At 36.2% G+C, this 23,915-nt stretch overlaps 1 protein-coding gene across 7 annotated transcripts in view; it reads left to right on the top strand.

Annotated features, from left to right (window-relative positions):
* ZNF385B (zinc finger protein 385B) overlaps positions 1-23,915 on the top strand; it is a 152,670-nt gene that overhangs the window by 109,779 nt on the left and 18,976 nt on the right. For all 7 annotated transcript variants that reach the window (XM_014249208.2, XM_014249206.2, XM_088059138.1 and 4 more), the window contains 2 exons: positions 6,995-7,105; positions 19,321-19,483. In XM_014249208.2, coding sequence (XP_014104683.1) covers positions 6,995-7,105; positions 19,321-19,483 — 274 coding nt within the window. The remainder of the gene's footprint in view (positions 1-6,994; positions 7,106-19,320; positions 19,484-23,915) is intronic.

Raw genomic sequence — 23,915 nt, 5'->3', positions numbered from 1 at the left:
ACAAAGAGAATCACCCTCTTTTTAATTTTTCCATGCAAACTTTACTTTAAAGGGGGAACATGCAAGAGGGTAGCACACCCAGAGGCTCTGCATTATACCATAGGACTGGATATAAAAATGTAGGGAGGGAAATTTAGCTGCTAGGAGCTGGAGATGGAAAATCAGTGTCTGAAGTCCAGAGATACAGTCCTGCAACTCTGTTAACAGAAATAATGTGGAATTTTCAAAAGCAAAATTAGTTGAACCCTAATCTAAAAGGATAATGAGGAAGCTGAATTTATTAGTATTTCTAATACTTCTTTTAAGGTATAAAAGTTGTTTCCAGCTCTGGGTGTCCTTTTAGTTATCTTGTACTAAAAATGAAGTAGAAGTAAATATCAAAGGTGTCCCTTCCCTTTTTTATTTTTCAGTGTTCACTCTTATTTTAGCAACTCTTCATGGACAGCTGCAGTATCTGACGTTAACAAGTGAATTACAGCAAGACTTTTGGTTTGTTTTAAGATGCTTCTTGGCTGATTACACTGGCTAGTAGTAATGTGTGGAGGTCACAGATATCACAGCCACTGTTTTCCTCAGGGAAGTTGGAGCTTGCTGCCGAATTCAGGGGACAGACAGACACACTGAGAAGTTGCATTCAGAGAGGCTTGCCTTCAGAGCACAATGTTGTTGTATTTTAGGAATCCTGTGTAAGGGAAGTGAGATGCTAGTCCCTGTGGTCTAAATTCTTTCTTAATGGATGCTTATGTTTCTGCACTTGGGGAAATTCTACTCAGAATTTTAATAAGAAAAGGTAAAATCATGGATTTGCTGTTACCTGAGTATGGTTGGGTTTGATTTCCCTGAGATTCAGATTTCATGCTTTGGGCAAATTTGCTATGTGTAAGTACATTGAGAGAGCCTCCTTGAAAAAAAATTATTAAAGGAACCCTCAGACCATAGGACTGCAGTAGAAACAATGTATAGTGTTGTAAATTAATTTTTCTTCTTGTTCAGTGAAGTATTTGCACAAATCTCCAAATCAGCTGCTGAGAATCTGAGTCACCCCTGGTTTTGTTATTGGCCATTTACATCTGCCTGTTTTTAAGAGTCCCCAAAACATTATGGAGAGCAGAGGGACAGAGGTGTAGGGAAGTAGTGTTTAGAGAGCCACATGCTCACCCTACGGAAATATGTCTCTGGAGACACTTTATGCTACTCAAGGAGAGGTGATGCACAGGGAATATTGATAGCTTTCCTGCAAGACAATAAAGTTATTCACATCACAGAGTGATTTATGTTGGAAAAAACCCTTAAGATCATTGTGTTCAGCCATTAATGCAGCACTGCCAAGCTCACAGCTGAACCATATCCCTCAGTGCCTCATGTACACATCTTCTAAATGTCTCCAGGGACGGAGACTCCACCACTTCCCTGGACAATGTTGCAATGTTTGATAACCCTTTCAGTAATAAATTTCTCATTATATCCAATCTGAGCCTCCCCTGGTACAACTTGAGGCTGTTTCCTCTTGTCCTGTCACTTGTTACCTGGGAAAAGATAGCGATACTCACCTTGCTACAACCTCCTTTCAGGTAGAGCTCCATCAGTAGAGCTGGCACAAGTGTTCCTGGTGATGCAAAATAAGCAATGAACTGTATAACAGATTTTCAGTGTCTTGAACACTAAATTATGCTTAGAATTAGTCAAATGGGGAATGTGTTCCCTGTTGGAACAAAAGCCGCACAGACATGGAGAGAACAGATTTTTGCTGGTTTGTGTTGGCCAAGCATGCCAAGAATTACATCATGATGTTAATGTTACTGATTTTATGCTGGGCATTTTAATTATATGCTTTGCTGGGTATGTGTATTCACTGCTGTCACTCTTTCAGTCATTGTAATACGTACAGTTATGGTAGGGGGCTGTATATATCTGGCAGAATTTATGATAAGTTTCAGTGTATGATCATTTTCCACAGTGGCAGTGTGCTTGGCTTTCATAACAACTGGAGCTCAAACACATAAGGAGTTACAGAACTTAATTTATATGTTTCACTGGTAATTTTTATATGCCAGTGGTTTTTTCTGCAGGGAAATACTGGATTATGTTATCAGTTCATTCCACATATGGTTTAAAATTTCTCTTTATCAGATTAAACCAATGTACTCTGCTGAAGGCCACTCTCTGTATTTTTCAGAAGCTTATTATACCTGCTGGTTAAGTGATGCTGAGTTCCATCTCTTATCACCACTACCAATATTATGTTTACAAAAGCTTGTCTAGCAGTTAACTCTATATTTGACCCAAGAGTTACATCTTGATAACAGGACATATGTTGCCAGGCACAATTTTAAACCTTACTCAGGTTTAAAGTTATGCTTCTGTTATGAAAAGACAGCACTTTCCTCAGGATCATTCCATTTTGTTTCTGAGACTTGCAAATTGGTGTTTTTAGAGTCTGCTGTGTACAAAGAGATCTTCCAAATTAACCAGAACTTCAGTTTCACCAAATGACTTCTATGACTTCTCCCAACACTTTTTTTTTTTTTGTTGTTTTTTTTCCCCTCTTCTTCCTGTGTCTACTTTCATGTCTCTTTGTAGTCTGGTTCCTTTCCCAGGAGGCACCAGAAGGCACCATGATATACAGCAGGGCAGGGAGAGTTTCTGGTAGCAGCAATGATAAGAGAATTCAAGGATGAAATTCTTGAATTGCTGATAAGGTGTAACAGCTCATCTAAAACTGCTCTTGCACCCGGGGACTAAAAGGTGACAAATATGATGCAAGTTTTTAAAACCCATTCCATGGAAAAAGAACGGGGGTTTTCCACCAGCAAATGAACAGGTACCTCAGTAAGGACAGTATCATAGAATACTTCATCCTGTAAACTGCCTGTAAAGTGTCAACATAATTCCTTTGTAAAGATAAATCCTTCTTTACAAGCCTGTTTATAGGGGTCAACAAACATGTGAAAAAGGGTGTTTAAATCTACATGGTCTGAATTAACAAGGTTTTTCACAAAACCCCCTGGCAAAGATTTTTTAAGAAAATTAAATTGGCATAAGAAGATTTTTGCATGACAAGAAGATGCTTGGGAGGTAAGTGAGCTGAGGAGATTTGCTACTGGCAAAGTTCTCCAAGGTAGTGAGGACTAAGAAAGACCACAAAAATTGTGAAAGACCTTGATGAGACTGACAAGCCAGACAATAGTGGTTGGTAAAGATACATCGAGATATTTCTAAAGTGAGGCACATGGAGGTAGAAATTCACAAAACTTGACATAGAAAATAGTGTACTAGGAATTGGTCATCAAGACTTGGGAGTGAGAGCTCAGGTGTATAATTGTGGTTCCTTGAAAACATCAGCTTACAGTTCAGTACTGATCTGCCCAGAGTATTTTATATGGTTCTTGTCCATATCTTCAGTATATTTAACTGAACTAGTTGATTTTTGGTAGAAAAGAGATGGGCAACAAGAATGTAGAAAGGGATTGAATGATTTCTATACACAGAATGACTGAGTAGCACAAAGATAACTTGGGACAGGTACAGGTCTTATAAAATTGAATTTTATGAAAGTATATTTCAACAAAAATAATTATTTATAGGCACTGAGGAATGTAGGTGTATGTAAGTGCATGCAGAGAGTGCAGACTGGTTTACATCAGTTTCAGGGGTAACTATGCAAGAGGAAGTCACTGGAATTTACCAAACACACAGAAAATACCTGAATCTGGAAAATTTTTGGTGGGAAAATATGAAAAAAGCAATAGGAGATACAATGTCTGTGCTGCCCCTGTTCTGGCCTGTCTGTTGATACACTTATATTTTCTAGGTGCCTTTAAAATTCTTGTTGCAAATCTCAGTAGCTCTAGAGTATTTCTGTCTCTTAGTCCTTGCTCACTTCCATAGTTTGGGTGGTGTTAACAAGACTCATTGCAAAAAAGATGGTATCTTCACCTTTCTTGGAAAGACATTTTTAAATTTAACTTTTTACTAAACCAATTGAAATTGGAGAACAATACTAACAGGTTGTTAAACCTGGTTATGTCTACCAGAGCACTATGAATTGCTTTGTTAAATCCCTCTATAGCATAAACAACGTAGTGCAGATTTTTATTTGCATTTGTGGTAGCTGTTAGTTTCTGTTATTATTTTGTTTTATAGATCTGGTTCTTAAATACTGGTGCTCCCCACTGGGCAAACTATGCTGCGTCATTTCCTAATAAATACCTCAACAAATAACCCTCTCCCTCTTTCCTACTCCCTCCCTCCTGCAGTGAAGAGGATAATTTTTTATAGGGATCTAAGATCAGTTTACCCTGCAGCATTAATCTTCTAACAGAGAGATACTATTTTATTTTTCCATCATGCTGTAATCCACCCCAGTTTCTGATACATTTAAAGCGTATTAATTGTTAATGTTGCACTTGAATTCTAATCATGACCAGCCTGCATGCAGGGCTCTGGAAGGAGCATTACCCGCTCCCCTGGGGATCACAAGTGGTACTTTCTGGAGGCAGCAAGAGCTGTATTATTTTCATGGATTTTTGTCCCTGTGCTGCTACATCTGTTTGAAACTGGTACTTTGTGCACAGCCTGCATTGTGTGCTTGTGAAGTGCCCTGCCTCGCGCTAGCGCTGTGGATTGTTATTTGGAATGCACAGAGGAGTCATTGATCACTGCTTCTTCCCTTTGTATTTTGTTTCAAACGGAACTGCAGACACTTGTGGGTGTTTTTGCTGTTTCTTTTCACCGATCTCAGACACTCCAAATGGTTGAGGTACTTTTGAACATTACTCTTTTCTTCTAGATTAACTGATTAACACTTAATATTGAAGTTGAAACGTTAAACATATCTTCCATTTAAGAAAAAAATCCAACCAACTCTTCCGTAATAATGTAGCAGTATTTTAACATGTATAGTAATGTAATAATATATTGACTGTCATATCTGTCACAAAGTGGATGCTCAGCTTTTAATCTGCATGTATAATTTTGATATTCTAGGTAGAGTGATGCCATAAATGGTACAATTCAGAAAAAGGGGAGTTTTTGTTGCTTTTTAAGCTTTTAGACTTTAAACGCTCACTATGTCCTAGAAATAGAAGAAACGGGTAACAAGGGCATTTATTTCAGTTTGTTTTTTTTAGATTTTTGTCACAATTCATTGTAACAGCAATGCATCATTAAATAATTCAGTAGATCATTCCAGATGAAGTGGTTTTACTTTTGTATTGTCATGTGGTACCCCTGTGGCAATAAAATACAGTATTTAGTGGCAGAAGCTGATAAAAATTAAATTACCTCTCTGGAAAATTTATTACTAATGCCATTTGGTTTAAAATGAATGCAGCAAGAAACATGTGTAGCCATTTCAAAAAGAAAAAAAAGTAAAAAATATGTTTAATGTTAGGTAATATATTTGGGGAATATCTTCTTAGGCAGATACAATGCAGTATGTTTTTCTTGAATTTGTTTTTTTGTGTGTGTATATATATGTCCAGAAAATCCTCAGTAGGGCAGGCTTGTCTGAAACCTTAAAATTTGTACTAAGGGAAAATTGAAGTCTTTATCTTCATGTTTAGAAAGTCTGGAATTAAGTAATTTCCTGTTCTAATTCTTCAGTGTATCAGTTACTTCAGCTGTTCTCTTGTCCTTTTGCAAGTTGGTTTAGCACCAAGTGTGCCTTGTGTATCACCTGGGATTAAACAGCCAGGTTTGGTTTCTTCCAGTAGTACTGTAAAGGAAAAAAATCATCACTGTGGTTGCAAAGCAAGCTTCAGAAAAATCTAAATTTAAAATAAATCAAACTATTTTCTTCTGAACTGGTTTAAAAACAAAATGGGAAAATGAGCACTTCTCTTTTGTTGTAAACCAGTATTTTTTTCCCTTTCCGCTTCAGAATGCAGTGCTTATCTTAGATAAGGATGAGGAACCACACATACACAGATGCTCATAGGAACATTTGGATTGAAAGGGGTCTCAGATGCCATCTGGTCCAATGTCCTGCTCAGAGCAGGATCAGTTGTGATCAAGATATTATAGGGTTTTTTTAAAATTAAAAAATCATGTTTGAATATTTTTGCATCAGGAAATTAATTTTATTCTGTATTCATGTCACATCAGGAGGAATGAGATGTGACTGAGGCCTTGACACAGTAGCATTTATAAACTCTGTTTTCTGAACATCCCGTGCCATTCCCCAGGTTCTGCAGTGTTAACAACAGAGCGCTCTGTGATCCTGAGCATATTCGTGACCAGCAGGAGCCCTGATACTTAGCAAAGATGTAATCAATTCTGAGTTCCTGAAAATGTTCAGTCAAATTTAGGAGTAACATATTCAGTTTTTTCACTTGCCTTTTTTTCAGTGTTAAAATGTTTTCTGAAGCATGCTAACTTTCCTGGTACAAACAGCCCCTTCATGTTCCTCCGAACTTCAGCCTTCCCATGGGCTCTGTCACTCATCAGTTCTGCATGGAAATGCTTGGGGATTGCAACCTCTTTTCCCAGCAAGTGGTATTTGTAAGGGAGCCTGCAAAGGACCTCCTTTCACAAAGAGATCTCCGGGAGAGAATATTTTTCAAATAAGTGCTATTATTTATCACTCAAAGAAAAACAAGTAAAAATAAATGAAAGTGACTTGTCAGGGTGCAAAAGTGGCTTCTGTAGTATGTCTGTTGGAACAGTGGGTGAGAGGGGAGGGCTTTCATTTGCAATTCAGGTGTGGTAGTGGGGCCCTGCAGCCCAGAGGATGTGCAGGGCTGGGGAAAGACCTGTTTAGTAACCTGGGGATGACAACAACAATGAAGCTGCCTTTTCTTCATCATCTTTAGCATGCTACCAATTCCCTAACCTATGTTAAATCTAATTATTGTGAGGGCTGTAGTCTTATTTCTCACGTTTATCTCAAAAAAGAAAAGACCTTTCTCCTTGAAATGTTTCTTTTGGGTTTTTTTTAAATTTTTATCTGTACTCTTTATTGCCCTGAAAAGTTTGGTTATTGTTTGTTCTCCAGATGGATCCTGTGCAAAAAGCAGTCATAAACCATACCTTTGGAGTGTCCATTCCCCCAAAGAAGAAGCAAGTAATTTCCTGTAATGTCTGCCAGCTTCGTTTTAACTCTGATGTGAGTATTGCCTATTTTGCTTCCTTTTTTCCTTTTTTTTTATTTTTTTTTATTTGGTGCATTAGGTATAATTAAACTAAATCTCTTTTTCCCAAATAACTCATTTCAATTCTACCTACATTCTGCTCATACTGATGGGCTGGTATTTTGTCCACTCAGAGGCAGAAATCTATAGAGCATGAACTCTTAATTTTCTTGGATAGCTCTGGCATGATATCCAATGCCACATCCATAGGTGAGATCCCATTTGACGGTACAGTAACCTTCCAGAGGAAATGCAAAAAGAAGTGTTTGCCTGAGGTTTTATTTTTAAAAAGGAGGTGAAGCAGAAAAGCTTCCCAGTGAGTTCTCCAGGTCATATTTGCTTTCCTTCCAGAAAAAATAGCTTTTTCTTGTTTGTACATCCTTGCTGATATGTCTTTCCATTTCTGAATAAAGTCACTCTTCCTACAACTTTCATTTATAATAAATACAAACACTTAGTTCTAGCTGTCATTTTGAGTATGAGAAATCCAAAGAAACTGTTTCCTGGAGGTTAATCTAAAAAAAAAATCATTACAAGAGAGTACACTGGTATTTTTTAAATACATAACCATTTAATGTTTTATCCTAAGTAGCTTGAAAATTAAAGAAATTCAAGGAAATATATCTAAGAAAATGATGACCTTTGACAGTTAAGGAGTATGTATTTGTTCTTAGAGACTATTACTTAATGTCATGAAGTTAATAAAAATAAACCCAAATTCCCTGATTTTATTTTTTTTTATCTCAAGGGTAAGAATAAATTCCTAAGGGATGTGTTAATATTATATATTTTTCTGTCATAATTTTGGTCTCACAAACAGTTTGCAGGTGCCTCCTCAAAGCCTTTGAGTATTTTGTGCTCCTAGAGACTTGCAGTAAAGCACCCATACCCATTACCCTGATTTTCTCTGCCTCTAACATTGGACTTTGAAAAGTGTCTTGTAAAGTGTTTTTCCCCCGTTTGCCTTTCTTGTCTAGGCTGGTAAGGATTTTGAAGCAGTGCTATCTTAACTTCAAATTGATTTCTAAATCTGTCATCATTTGACAAGCTTATTAAACTTCCTTTGAAGTGGCAATATCTGCTTAGTTAACTGATCTCAGAGTCATTATTTTAAATTTAGTTTGCTTGTCTTTCTACTTTAAGATTTAAGGGGAAAAAAAATCTTTTCTTCTCTGATACTTGGTCCAGGTATCTCCTTTCGTGGATTTAATTAAGGAGCCAGTAATATTTTTTTAAATTTTCTTTGGCTTCATGGATCTTGCTTCTGAGATGGATCCACCAGTGAGGTGGCTCAGGCTGTCCTCACTCTTCCCTCTCCCTCTCCCAGTCTTCCCTGACTCTTGAAGTCAGGGTCCCTTTGATGATGGGTCCTGTGCCCAGAGGAGTCACTCACTTTGTCTGTGCTGACATTCAGGTGGACAAACAGCACTTCAGGCAGATAAATTGAATCACAACTGAGTGGCTTGAAACATACAAAGAGCTGAAATGTTATATAATTTTGTACATCTGACAACCAACCAATTTTTCCTGTCTAGACTTACAAAGTAGAACAAAAAGTGCATATCATACTCTGCTTTAAATAGCAGCATCATAAAAGCATGGCAAATTATAGCCACACTTCTTCTTGGGCCAAGTGCATTCAGTAGGGTGGTGTGCTCTTTCTTCCTAAATTTGATAAATATATTCAGGTGTAGTTACTAGAAAATATCATCCTTTTGAAACAAATGGTTGTGAGAAATGATGAAGCACTGTGACTTTACATGCTGAAATGCAGCACCTCTCTACAGCAGTTTAGTTTATCACAACATTCACTAACAATACAGAAATTTGATTTTGGAAAGTGATAAGGTTATAGCAGTATTACAAATACCAGAAGATACTTAAATATCTAATTTACTAAATCTAATTTCACAATTGTTTCATAAGATCAGCATCCAGGAATATTTGGAGAATGAGACTTCATAGTGCAGTACTTCTATTTTAAAAGCTTTCTAGCCTTTCATTGGGTTACTTAGCTTCTCCTGAGAAGCTGTACATAAGATTCTAAATTTTTCTTTAGGTTCTTGACCTTAAGAATTATTTATCTGAGCATGTGCTTTTTCTTTTTCTGAGAGTGAGAACCTATTTTATTTGGATGTTATTCTTGCCTATCCAAATAGACATTTGAAACACTCCGCCGCCATAATCTGCATTGTTATAATTTCACTGAGGTAATGGTAGTGGGGTTTCAACCAAGCTCTGCAGTTCTTTCTTAGCTTGAATTAAGTTAGATTTCTTAGCTTGAATTAAGTTAATTAATTAGCTCACTGTTCTTTCTTAGCTTGTTGAAATTCCTGTGCAGAAATAAAAATCTGAACTCTGCATGTATTTTTCTTTTTGGTCCCTTTGGACCAAAAATAATGTGAAATTATTCTCAGGGCATGGAATAATCTTCATAGTCCATTCTTTCTTTGCTGACTGGGGAAGAAGGGAGGTGTGAACCTTGTAACTGCTGAATCTTTCAGGAAATCAGTACCACCATGTGACATGGTTTTGAGTAGCATGAAACTCAGTTAATCTGCGCTAAAACTTCAGGGTTGCAGAATGACATTTGTAGTACAGTCACTCCACACTCGCAGTTTCTTCTAGTTCTACAAGGCTGACATACTTCTTGTTGTTGATAGGCATTCCATTCCTTTGAACTTTTTCTGACCTAAATTATGCAGTTAAATGAAATTAAAATGGCAAAACTAAACTATAAAGTGTCTTTTTTGGTTTTTATTTTTATTCTCCTAAATGAATTTCACTTGCATGGTGTTTGAGGATTCTGACCTCATTCTGGTGGTGTTTTATCAATTGCACAAGAAACACACAGACAGTGAGTATTCATCTGTGACAAGAAAATTGGTTTCCTTGCCTGAAATCTTTTCCTTGTGCTGTGGACACTCACTGGTCTGAATCAATAGACTGAAAAAGAAAAATCATACTAGTCAATTTATAGTTGTCAAACCTCCCACTAAATTAATACAGTGAATTGCAAAGGTTTTGGGCTTCTTTTGCTTATGTGTCTGCACGTTTAGCTTTGGTGAGACTGTTCTGGCATCAGATTCACAGGCAGGGATCTGCAGCTACTTGCAGCAAAAGATCAAAGATGGGAGGAAATTTAAAAATTTAAATATTTAAAAGTAGGTTGTCTTGAATGTGGGATTAAGCATGTGTTGAAGTGATGGCTCCTGTATTTTCAAAAATAAAGTTCCTAGAATTATTTTTCTTCTGCCATATTATAATTTGAACAGTATTTTCTAACTGAACTCTTCAGGATCTCCCACACTTCAATTTTTAAAAGTACAACATAAGAAAACCTCTGTGTTCAAATTCTAAATTTTATCTAGTCTTAACTTGATATGCCTGTCCTCTTCTAAAAAAAGAAATTATAGTATTTGACTCATACTTACAGACATTCACCATCATACTTTGCTTGTCCCTTTTTAATATCTTCAGCTCCATTTTGGTCAAATTGGAGATTGTCTATTGCTGCTAATAAATTATGGTATATAATTAGTTTGGACATCCCTTCCAACCTCTGTCAACTCCAGAAGAAACTGTAGTACAGAAGAAATGATCCAAAGTCTTGCAAAACAGAAAAATAAAATGTCATCTCTGAAGTAACAGCAAACTGAAGTTGTCTTAATAGACTGAACTACTGTTCAGGGGAAATATATCTGTAAAAGTAGTAGCAACATCACAGCAGTGATAACTGAGGTTGCTTCAACAACATTTTTTTGCATGATCTGCTTAAGATATCCTGGAACTCAGAGTGGGATTAGGTGCCTAAATTTAAGTGTCTTGCTGTTCGAATATCTGGGGTGTCCAGGACATCCACAACAGACTGATTAATTGACAAAGGACACCCAAGGACATGCCAAATTATGAGATGCCTGCCTCTAGAGCTGGAAGTTTGGTTTCTGCAGAATTGCCCTTTTCTCCTTATCTGAATCATTACATTACCTTGTGTTCAAGTAGTTTATCTGCTTTCCTCCCTTGTTATTTTTATTTAATTGTTTAGTCTTGAGGTTGTTTGGATTGTTTAGCCTGGAGAAAAGAAGGCTCAGGGGTTAGCTTATTACTTTCTATGCCTACCTGAAAGAAGGTTGTAACAAGGTGGGTGTCGGTCTCTTCTCCAGGAAACAAGTGATAGGATGAGAAAAAGCTGCTTCAAGCTGGGCCAGAGGAGGCTTAGATTGAATATTAGGAGAAATTTCTTCACCAAAAGGAAGTTGTCAAACATTGGGACAGACTGTCTGGGGAAGTGGTGGTGTCGTTATCCACTGGAGATGTTTAAAAGATGTGTAGGGACATGTTTCAGTGGAGAACATGGCAGTGCTGAGTTAACATTTGAACTTGCTCTTTAAGGGCCCTTTCCAACCCAAAGGATTTTGTCATAGTCCACAGAGGTTTTGAATCTTAGGCACTGTACAATTAGGCCAGTACTAATCAAATCTCTTTTTCCATCAGCCAGGCTTCTCTATAGTCCAAACTTGCAAACGTCATGCCTGCAGAACATGTTATTGTTCTGATTTTTGTTTGGTAGTGTTCTTTTCGTAAACAGACTTTGTCATCTGTTGATCGCTCCTAAAATAAGTGTCTGCTTCCCCCTGCACACTTTCTGTTTCTTATAGAAATGTCATTGACATGTACCAGGTACAGCCTGGTGGGCACCATCTTGTTCAGAGGGTATAATTGGATTGAAAATAAACTTGTGTTTACACAGTGTGTTGCTGTGTGGGTAATAACTGCAAGTCAGCCCTGATTTTTGGTGTCACCTCAAAAATCAGGAGGTGACTCAAAAATCAGGAGAAAACACTTCGGAGGCAAATCAGAAAATCAGATGTAACAATTTGGCATTAAGAGACAATGAAAGTCATCTTATTGTTGAATGCATTTAAAGCTAATAAAGATGATGTGATGATAGCGTTCATCTTTTTAAAAAGCCAGAAGAGAAATTTTTTAAGTTTAGGCAAGTATTGCCAAAAGTTGACTTTGCAGATTTAAATAAACCATTCATGCTGCCAGAAGGATAATAAGTAAAATAATCAATAGCATCACATAAAAATCCACAGAACTGTCATTGTCTTCTGTCAAACATTTTAAATTTTTCTTATTTATAAGACTATATTGATTCTTTGGGTATGGAGGGTAGTGAAGCAGATAGGAGGTAATTAAAAGCATAAATCTCAGGAACTTGTGAAGGTAATTTTCTGTTTTGTAGACAGAACTGACAAAATGATGAAAGTTGTTAGCTCCAACATGACAGAAATACCGCATGATTATAGGGTACAGGGTTATAACATGATGGAAGTTCTGTTCAAATAACAGCTATTTAATGGAGCTTTTAACTAAGTTTGGTAAGGTATTTAAAATATGAGTTGACTTCTTACGACATGGCTGATATTCACAGCTCCTTGGTTTTTCCATGTTCTTTTCAATAATAATCTACCTTACTATTTTGAGCAATTAGGTTTTAGAAATCCATAAGGGTGGAATTGAAAAACTAATGCATAGCTTTGGTGTAAAAAATGTATGAACATGCCAAGTTTTCAGATTTCTTCAATTACTTCTATTATTAATAACAAATGAGATAAAAGTATGTTTTTCAACACTACTTCCTAATTTATCATGTAATTTTTATTAGAGTTATGATTCTAGTCTACATTCTTCCTGATTTATATACTCAAATGTGCATACTCTTACAGAATGGTTCTAACAGGTAAACTAAGTGAGCAAAGATTTTGTAGATATCTTACTATTAAGAGAGCTTTCTAGTTTAGGATCTGCTGTGAATTAAAATAACTATGTTACAAACATAAACACTTCTCTGCTCCTGTTTTGCACAGTTCATTTCCTTCTCTAGTGGGACCATTGTAATTAACTTGATGTATAAAAATGGGCAGGAATACAGGGGTTGAGAGGTGTTCTTTCTACAATGTAAGTTGTGACTATATTTAGGACATGTTGGGGTTTTTTTTAGCTTGAATGTATGTAATTTTTTTTTTGTGATATGCAGGAAAAAAAATCATCTTTATAACTAGTCCATAACAGAATGGAAGATTTCAGGATTATTACGTATCTGTTCAGTCTTTCAGTTGTTTCATTTTCCATGGCTGAACTGCTACTGGTAGAGGCTTTTGTGGTATTTTCAACAAATTATTTTTTCATTAGAGATTACCAGTTGTATCAACACCAAATGAATACAGGATTTGAGATAGAATCACTGAGGGTGGGAAAGACCTCGCAGATAATCATGTCCAGTTACCACCATGTTCACTACTGAACCATATCCCCAAAAACCCCAGAGGTTTTTGAACAATTTCAGGGATAGTGACTCCACCACTTCATTGGGCAGCCTGTTGAGTTAGAATTGCTGTTGAGAGTATTTCCCATCCAGGATGAGTTCCTGTTTTAAGAAGCTGCAGTAGCAAGCAAGAAGAAATAGGAGGTGCGAGCCACCATGTTGAGTTCCGCTGAGTTGTGGCACTCACCTAATAGTGCGCAGCTCAAGGCATGAACCTGCATTTCCCACATGGATGCTTCAGAGTCGCCCTTTATTTCTGCATTTCTCCTTCCTTCTGTCCATGCAGATCTACATGTATTTAATTGTATATGTTAATTTCCAGGCTGGATGATGTGGTAGCAGATTCAAGCATTCCGCTAAAGAGTTGATGGTACAATTGTCTTCTTTCCATGAAGACCTAATGAAGGGCTACTTCAGCTGAACTTGAATGAACCTGTAAAAAATCTTTTTTTACACTGAACCTTTAGATTTACTCAAGCCTTTCATCAGATTAATGTTTCTTTGTGTAGCAATAAATTCAGTTAATTAGTCATTCACATCGCAAGTAGATTCTGTCGCTTGTGAAATGTCAAAATTAATCATGTGGATTTCAAATACACTGTCAGTCATTGCTCCTGATGGGGAAGATTCTGTAATCTTTTATACTGCAGTCTTGCCTGTAGTTCAGAGTTTCCTTAAAGATAATACTGTTGTCAATTAATCCATATGATCTACCTGTTTCCTGGTTATCCAGATCTTTCAATATATGCAGATTTATAAACATTTTTAACTTTCTACAGAGTAAAGCTACTGAGGTTGTTTTAAGCACTTCAATATGTTAATGTCATTCACATTTATTTTTGAAAGTATATTTACATATAGAAGATAATTTAAATTGTTGATGTTTTATTAAATGCAGTCTAGTATAGAAGGCTATTGTATATGTATTGTATGTAGTTGTACAGTTTAACATCCTGCTTGGATTTCAAACTTAATAATTTGTAGTTGAAAGTACCAATTAAATGCAGATTTTAAATAAAATAGACGGATCATTTTTAAGAGCAGAAAAAGCTATCCTTTCTTATAGCCAGGTCATTAATCCTTATAATATAGAGGCTTTCTTAAAAATTAAAACATTCATAAGGTTTGGTTGGTTGGGGGCTTTTAGTTGTAGATAGAACTAAGGTGTATAAATTAAAAAAATTATAGGGAAAAATTTAATAATTGTCTGACAATTACATTCTTGATTATTTGGAACTTAGTTTCAAAAACATCTATTCACTAATCCATGGTCTTACAAATATGTAGACATATTTTTAAAGTGTCACAAAATATGCATCCTATTGATCAAAAAGTAGTCCAGACAAATGCATAAACACTTTTTTGGAGTTTGGCCTGTCAGTACAAAGGTGTTTTTTGCATTCTGATTCATAACATCACATTTATGGCAGCTTAAAGCTTTTCCTATTCATTAAATCTCATTAGCCAGTACTTGATGACCTTCTGTGCTGTCTGATAAGTAGGCAGGTTCTTTTTTAAAATTTTGCAATATATATATATATATCAAGCTAGTAGACCACAGTTTTAGATTCAATTCAAAATTAAACTTTCCTTTCGGTTAAGGAGTTCTTTCATAGAAATAATTTTTTTATTCCGCTTTCTCAAAAAGTGTCTTCCTAACCTATAATGCATTTAATTTAAAAATTTTAATAATGATAATTCAATGGTGAGGTTTAATACTGACTACGTAAGCAACAGATGTAAGCAAGAACTTAATCTTCTTGAAATGAAAAATAAATATTTAGATAATATTGAATTTTGGCGTAGATAAATTATTTTACTGTAGAATTAATTAACCCCTGCAGAAAATGCAGCTGTATATTGGAATAAAGTATTTTGCAGTTAAAATAATTATAGTACCTGAGTATAGAAAGATGTTTTTTGAGATAACAGATTTTCATTTTGTTTTTTTGTATGTTTTTCATTTTCTTAAATATTGTTTTGCTACCACAGAATTTGCATGAATTAGTTGTACTTAATGATGTTCAAAAAGTACCTTCAGGATCCATTTAAAATATTGTATTCCAAAGATATTTACTCTAAAGTTAACTTTGTATTTTAGTGGGTGTTTATATTAAAAATTGTAAACTATCTTTCTTTTATGGACATGTCTTTTGAACCCTATGTGTGCACAACTTCCTCTGGATTGCCAGAGCAATTTAAAATACATTTTCAGCTTCTTGCCTTAACTAAAAATTAAAATTGTGTATGTCATGGCTTATTTCAAAGATAAGTCTAATATTTCAATTATGTAGTAGACAAAGCTCTAACCTCTACATACAGCTCTACTGCTGTATTTGTGTCATAAGCAAGTCTTAAGTGAGACTTGGAACAAACATGTTTGCCTTTAATATGGTGCTTTTGCAAATATTTTATAAAATTAGAGTTATTAATGATCAGGAAAATAATAATCACAAGAAATGGTATCCATAATAATCAGGAGTTCCAATTTCAGATTGCCTCAGCTGCCCTTTTTTCTTTTGCTTGCTATGACTCCAGAAAACTCTAAAGGTTTACAGAACATGGTGATACAGCAGTTCAGTTACTGAAAGGCAGCTGACTCAAATGATTTATCACATAATGCATAAAAAGCAAATTCTGACCTTGCAAGTGAATCTGAAAGGACTAGAAAACAGTGCTTATGTAGTTAGGAAAGATTGCTTCAATACTTAAAGGAATCCTCCTCTAACTTCATGCTTGGGAAGAGTATCTTTGTTTCTATTCACAGAACAGAGATGAGCTGAAAAAGCCTAAAACCCAAAGGTGTAACAATATCCAGCCCACGGAATTGAAACTTGACAAAGTCAATGTAGAAACAAATAGTATGTACTTAACTGACAAAGTGAGGCACTGAAACAATTTTTTAAAGGTAGATTTTTGCATCCCCTAACTACTTTAAAATCCAACCTGGAGAATCCCCCCTTCCCCCAAAGGAATATGGTCTAGTTGGAACAGTATTGAAGAAGGATGGCATCTCCAAACCCCTGCTTAGGCTGGTCATAGCAATACTTTTTGGCATTATAACATACAACTATGAATTTGATAGATTATGATAATTAGAAAGCTTAAAAATGAGTCCATTCACCATGTGTCCATGAAGCTTTGCTTGTTATTATGGAAATCTTAATTTTAATTCTTCCTGGGCTTGTTTGTTCTCAACAGGTCTCATGTACACTATATGAGGATTGAATGAAGGGAATCACAGACTGTAGTAGGTTATTACTGATATTGCAGGCATTTTTATTGCAAATATCAGCAGAAAGGCTTATTATCAAGGAATTGACTTACTAAGTCTTTCTCTTGAGTGCATTTATGTCTCTTATGTCATAGCTTTGGCCTCAGGCAGCATATGATCTTATCAACAGCACACATATGCGCAGAGCATAGAGTTCAAATATTTAAAGGGACATCATCAACTTGAGGATGCCTAAGTGGACAATCTTGTACTTGCTATTATTAAAAGTTAAAAGCATTGGAATTGAAAGAGCATTTATATTCACCCCAATTTTTAGCTCCACTTTCTGTACACCGCAACATGTAAATAGTTTATTGAATTTTGTTGGTGGAAAATGCCCCTTCCAGTGCATCATGTCACAACTGCAAAGCTTAAGAGAAATGGATGAAACCCAGCAAAGGTGGAGAGAGGCAGGGCGAGACTCCTGTGCCTCATAAGGCACATTGGCATAGCAGGGCACAAGCAGGACTATGCTCCTCTGCCCGCATTCAGAACTGGAGAGATCCAACCCAGAAGTTGACAAGTGTCCCTTTAAGTAGAGCACGTAGTACTAGCGGTATAGCTGGTTAGTTGTTTCTTTATAATCCTTAAATTGTGTTTGTATGAGTGTTAATATTTCAAAGGTTCAAAGGTTTTAAAATCCAGAAATATTTTAATAGCAATTGATGAGTAAACTTCACTGTTTTTATAATAAAGTTTTTAAAAGACATCTCACTTTCAGAGGAATTCAAAATAAAACTAATCTAACAGCCTTTCTTACTGAATGCTTGCTTACTAAAATCTCCTATGAAAGTAAAGATGTACCCACAACAACACACACTGTCCTTCTGAGGTGGAAAGCACTGTGTTTCATGGGCTGTATGATCACTTAAGAAGTTCTGGTGTGTGAGAACTTCACTCCTCTATTTTAGCAACAATGCTCCATCAGTGTAATGGTGCCAGTAACTCGTGTGAGGACTCCAACATGCCAGTTCTATTGCCTGCTTCAGCTGTTTCGACTCTTCACTTCTACTCTACCATATGATAAAGCTGTTATTACATGCTGTCCCAAGGTTACTGTATTGTAATGCCCATTTCTGCTGATCTTAAAACAATTTTCCTCATTACGGCAGCACTCTTCATGGAGTTCGAGCATCTTAGATGTTATAATTGCTCTCTGTAAAAAAGCACGTGATTTGTTTCATGGCTTGCTTCACTTAACACAGCAAACTAAATAGTTGATAATCGATTGATGAGAGAGAATGGTTTTGCATGAACACAGTGAAAGTTTACTTGCACTGATGTTTTTACAAGCCAGGTGCCAAGATGCTTAGAAGAAGCATGCTTTCTCTGAGTGTTTTAATTTGTAGTAAACAACAATATTAACTTATCTGGTTAATATGTAACCTTCAATAGAGGCACCTAGTGGTATGCCTGGAATAATGTTTTGAAATTGTGCTCGGAAATATTAATTACACAAATCTACTGCTGAAGACTACAATGTAAGGAAAACAGACTTTTTTGGATAGGACTTTTTTCTTGCCCATTATTTGGTAAATTAATTTATTAAGAAGTCAAGAAAAAGACTTAAATTCATTAAGTGACTGAATGAATTAACACTGAAATTTCCAAGCTCTGGAAATTTTTTTTGTATTAAGCTTTTTTTGTATTAAGCATGCAGTTCTTTAGTTTTGCTTCTGACAAAGTGGCCTGATTATATAGAGTCAGGAACAATGAAGGGGAATCAATATTTCTGAAAAATTGGGCAGATATTTATGTGTCTAGCTTTAGCTGTGCAATTTCAAAAACACTGACCTAGTTTCTGAAGATAGTTTTAAGGCAAAGGTGAAGTAAACATCTCAGGACATAATTCTACTGTTCTGTTTGGGCAGATTAAGACAAAATAAATATTAATAATTTTAAAAAGCTCCTCTTCTCTCTGTCCTTCAGGTTCAAATTTTCTTAGTATTTAAAAAGTAATATTCAAGGCAATTTATAAAGCAATCAAGACTGACAAATAGTTTTCTATGTTGTACTTGGGTCTACTGAAGTTTACAGGTGTAGTGTTTCCTCATTTTAACCCTTCTTGTTTGATATAATAATGAAGTAATATTTTTTCAGTTTTCAATTGTCTCAGTTGCTGTTATGTGAAGGTGAAAGTATTTTATTAAATCTGTACTAGATCAAAAAGAAGGGAAAACTGATTATTTAATCATGTTTCAGCAGAGCACATCTTTTTAACTGCAAACAATAAAGACTAGAAACACTACATGAAAATTGAGTAGCATCTTTCTGAATTGGATGTGTTTACATTTGTATAGTCCTTTAAATCTTTAAGCAAAGAATTACGTTAGGAGTGACAGAGTTTTATGTAATCTTGAAGCCTCTTTTTCCAAGTTACTGAAAACATGCAGTATTCATTAAAATCCTGTCATTGGAATATATAAGAACTTACATCCATGAAAAGCATTAATATAAAGCTGTTAAAATTTTTTAGGTAGAATAATATGGTGCCTACTATTGAAAGTGTCACTTTTCTGCCTTGTCATCCATTGTATTATATACAAGTGCAAAAAAAAGTGAGCCTGATTTGTTCTCCTTTGTAGAGCCAGGCCGAGGCCCACTACAAAGGAAGTAAACATGCCAAGAAGGTCAAAGCACTAGAGGCAACGAAAAACAAACCCAAAGTTGGTACTTCCAAGGACAGCGCAAAGGTTAACACGGGCTGCTCCACCACGCCAGTCACAGCCAACATCTCTGACAAATCAGGTCAATGAAAACTTTTTGTTCTATACATCCTTTACTTTCTCCTTTTTTTGTGTTTGTATGAGAGAATTTGGTTGCATGATAGTGATCCATAACTCGTCTTCTCTAAAATTATTTATGATGCTTTTTTGTACAGAATCGATTTGTTTTGGTACTCTCAAATTGCTTTTGCACGTCTGTGAAACAACTGGTGGGCCTGAATGCTAAAGTGTATTTTTTTTAAACCTATCAAATTTACTGTTAGAAAGTATAGATGTTTTTTTGGCAGTAGTGGATGGATGTGGGTGAAGGGTTAGTTCTGTGGTTATATATTTAGCTGAAGCACAAGAAACCTTTGTAAGAAATTTTTCCCTTCTTAATGAAACAATGTTGCTCTAATAGGAAAACACACCTACAGAATGTGAGGCTGGGTACTTCCTGACTTTCACAGCTCGTTAGTGCTTCAACATCACTCCTTTTTTCTTTTTTACCCTCCAGATGAGTAATCTAAGGAAGATCAGCGACATTAATAGCGGTGGAATTGATTGAGTTTCTGCTCTGTCAGTGTTGTATTACTGAATGAAACAGGAGACTTCCATGAACTTGCTGACAGTGTTATTCAGGAGGCCCCTACTGTGGATTACCCAACTATCAGTCCAGTAGACTACTGCTGATAAATTTGCTTCTGCCTAGGGAGCCATTTATTGTCCTCTTCACCAGAGCTGATCTTGACTCAGGTGCTGTGAGGTGAATAAGTTTTTTGACATGGGCATTAAAAATAACAAAAAAATCCAACTCAAAAAAAGTATCAGTGTCTATTTGTCATCCTGCTGTTTTTACAGCAGCTTCAAAACTATCTGTGGGTCCTAACAATGACAGTGGGTGCCAAATTTTGAGTTGATTTTCCTAGCAAATCACATTTTAGTTTTGAGAGAGATGAACTCAGTCCAAGCAGCATCTTCAGGTAAACAAGGCATGCTACTATAAAGCAGTAGCAGTTTGCCACTGATCTAAATATGAGGTGGACTACTGAACAGAAAGAGATTTAAAATATTTGATAAATATTTTATTCTCTGAAATATCGAAAATAACTGTTTAAGATCGCTTACTTTTCCAGGTGTACACGATGAGAACCAGACAACTGCTGAAGCAAAATATCAATTAAGACTTTAGAGGATTTAACATGTTAAGAATTCATCTGTGATAACATAATTTTATAATGCCTTCCCTCTCCTATGCCAAATGTTGAGGTCCAGATAGCAAAAGTTTCGTCATCTTTTTCGAACTCCATCTTTCTCTTCCAGAAACCATCTGGAGCTGTCTTATGTTTCTTTTGCCAGACTATGAGGTCTGAATTGAATTAATTATTTTCTTTCCTCTGCAGTGTATCCAAAATCTCCATTCAGTTTTTGATAAATAATATAACCAGTCAAAAAGGAAACTTGCTCTTTGTATTTTTTTTTAATTGCCCTGTTTTGACAGTTGTTGTTACACTATTAATTGCTCTGTACAAATTAGATAGATTACCATCTGTGTCTGTTGGATTACACCACTGCAACTGTTTCTACATTAAAAATAAATCCTAGTGGCAATTTAGTTAAACACTTTCTTCCCATCAGGAGAACAGTGGGACACTCTGTGTAGAGTAGGCTCCTCAGAGCCTCTTACTGCTGTACAGGAGACTGAGGATGGGATGTTTGGGAGGAAAGAACCTGAATTTGGATAAATTTTCTGTATTTTTAGGAAAATCTGGTCACAGAGATGGGGAACAACTTGAAGATTGGGGGTTTTACCAGACTTGGAACAAACCATAGTTTTGTTCAGCTACATTTTCCCTTACGGATACTATTGCCCATCTATTCTTTGACATGTCTTTATCTCCTTAACATAGTGCTTATTGCAAATGAAACAGTCACTAAGTTGCCATTGGGTAATGTTTTGGGCTTTTATTGGGGGGGGAGTGGTTAGGTTGGTTTTGGTTTTTGGGGTTTTTTGAGTTGAGGTTTTTTGTTTGTTTTTGGTTTTGGGGTTGGTTTTTTTTGAGGTTTTTTTTGTTTGGTTTTTTTTTTTTGCTTTGGAGCAAAAACTTATCTTATACCATATTTTCTGAATCTTTTAACACAGTTTTCATTCTCTGAGAAATGCGCTAGTACTAGATATTAAGCTTTTGGGAATATTTTAATTTTCCTTAGAATATCTCTAATACTAAGAATTTCAGTTTGTGTGTAAACAAAAAACAACAAAAAAAGAGATGCATAGATTTTAATCCTATAAATCCTATAAATAAATTCTATAAATCCTATAAGTTGGACAAAAATTGGCACCTAGGTAGAAAAGAAGTCCTAACTTTTGGTCTATCCTGAAAGATGCTATCACATGAGCTCTGTTTTGCTTGACCTGCTGACTGACCAGGGACTCTGCCTTCAGGATGGGACAGTTGAAAGTGTGTATGTGTGCTGTTGGTCTGAAAAAATTGCTTTGGAAGTACATAAACTAAATGAAATCAAGGAAGATAATTAAGTTCTACCACTTGGGAACCTGTTGTTTAGCCATTGTACTTGGGAGAGTTCCTGAGAAACGTTCAAGTAGTAAATAATTTCTGGTGTCCTTTTCTAGTGTATGGAAGAGTAGTAGAAAGAGAAGCTAAACAGAGAAGACAGTTATAAGTTCTTGGGATTTTTTTTCTCTGCTGTATTTCCATGGGTATTAGTGCAGAAAGGGTAGGGAGCATTACAGTAAACTGATAATCTGCAATTATTCTTTTATGTAGGTCTGCTAATAAAGGGGCACAACAGGCATGAGTAGAACCGTTTCTCATGTGCTGTCATTTTGAATGAGATAATGATGAATGATTTGGAGCTGTCCAGACAGAACAATTGTTAAATATTGAACTAAAATGTCAGGTTAAGTTTGCTACAGAGCCATGTGTTCTTTGAGTCAGACATAGCATGAAGTCCAAAACATTTGTCAGAAGTCACCACTGTAGTACTAACAGGAAAAATAATTTCACAGCTAGTGATGAATCTATCCAAGGCAAAACACAAATGCATACAGTCCTTATTTTTCAAAACATACTATGCAGTGGTCTCTCTACAGCTGTTCCTTTCAGTTTGAGAAATAGCTTCTGGTAGAGCTACAAAAGTTAAATTAATCTTCAGATTTTTTGAGATATTTCCAGAAGGCTCCTGTAGACAAAAGTGGCCTCAGCCAAGTGGAAAGGCATGACTGCGGTCTGAGCATGACAGTGTCCATGTTGTGAGAGAAAGTGCTTCCCTACTGTTGTTAATAATACAGTGTGACTTAGAAATGGCATTTGTAAATTGATCATCACCAAACATATACTGATAAAGCCACAGTGCAGGAATGGTGCAGGTGGCTGCACCCTAAGTGGATATTAATGGGTTTAGCTGAACAAGTTGCTCCTCTAACTTTGTTAGGCTATTATGTGATCTCATTGTCTAAACTCAGAACTCCTTGCTGTTCAGAAAATACTTATTTATTGGTACTTTTAAATACCAGCACTCTACCTCATTCACTCTGCAGACAGGAAAAAAATCACCACAGATTGTGTGACAAAGTTGTTACTCTCCTACTATAGCTGAGCCATCTCTGCTTGTCCTGATAGGTACATGCAGATTGGAGGTGGCCATAAGGAATGTATCCATAACCTGTCTCCCACACAATATCTCAAACCACACAGGAAAAGTCCAGTAATGGCTACAGTTTTATCTGCTAGAAAATCACTACTGTGACCCTGCAAGCTTTTTTGTAGCTGCTTTGAGGTGTGGTTACAGAACAGCAGTGTTAGTAGCACTGGGAGCTGCTCTTGCTGTGGTGGGTTGATCCTGGCTGGATGCCAGGTGCCCAGAAAAGCCACTCTACCACTCCCCCCTCAGCTGGGCAGGGGAGAGAAAATACAGCAAGAAGCTCGTGAGTCAAATTCTGCCAAACTTGAGGGAAGTTTCTGACAGCTTGTCACAGAAGCCACCTCTGTAGCCCTCCCACTACCAAAGCTTAGCCGTGCAAACTCAGCGAGGTGGCAAAGATTCCCCCTCCCTCCCAGTGAAAGTTCAGGATTTTCAATATGGCTGCACAGAAGGATATGTATATGTACGACACTGACCTAGGAAAGGGCAAGGGTAATACCCAGTACACAACATAGTTTAGAATATTTGAAGTGTGGTTTAAATATAGCTCTAAGAATGCAATAGAAGATAGTGTCTGTGATCCCAGCTCAGCATAGTCTAGATGCTTACAGTGATGAATCCTTCAGGAATGCATATGATAATGACTGGATTGAAATGTCACTGTTTGCTTACCAAGCAAAGAGGAGTTCTTTGATCCTGCCTCTAAATCAAAATAAATAGTTCAAAATGAAGCATACAAATGATGTGGTATCAACTTCTTTGCATTTTGCTTTGATATGAAAATTGGAAAGTAAACGCAATTGTTTTTA

Source organism: Pseudopodoces humilis, chromosome 8 (assembly GCF_049639895.1).
Source record: "Pseudopodoces humilis isolate 2021_Gansu_Grassland_sample_001 chromosome 8, ASM4963989v1, whole genome shotgun sequence".
Taxonomy (NCBI): Eukaryota; Metazoa; Chordata; class Aves; order Passeriformes; family Paridae; genus Pseudopodoces; species Pseudopodoces humilis.
The sequence above is the reverse complement of the archived record's forward strand: the minus strand, read 5'-3'. Positions and strand labels throughout refer to the sequence as shown.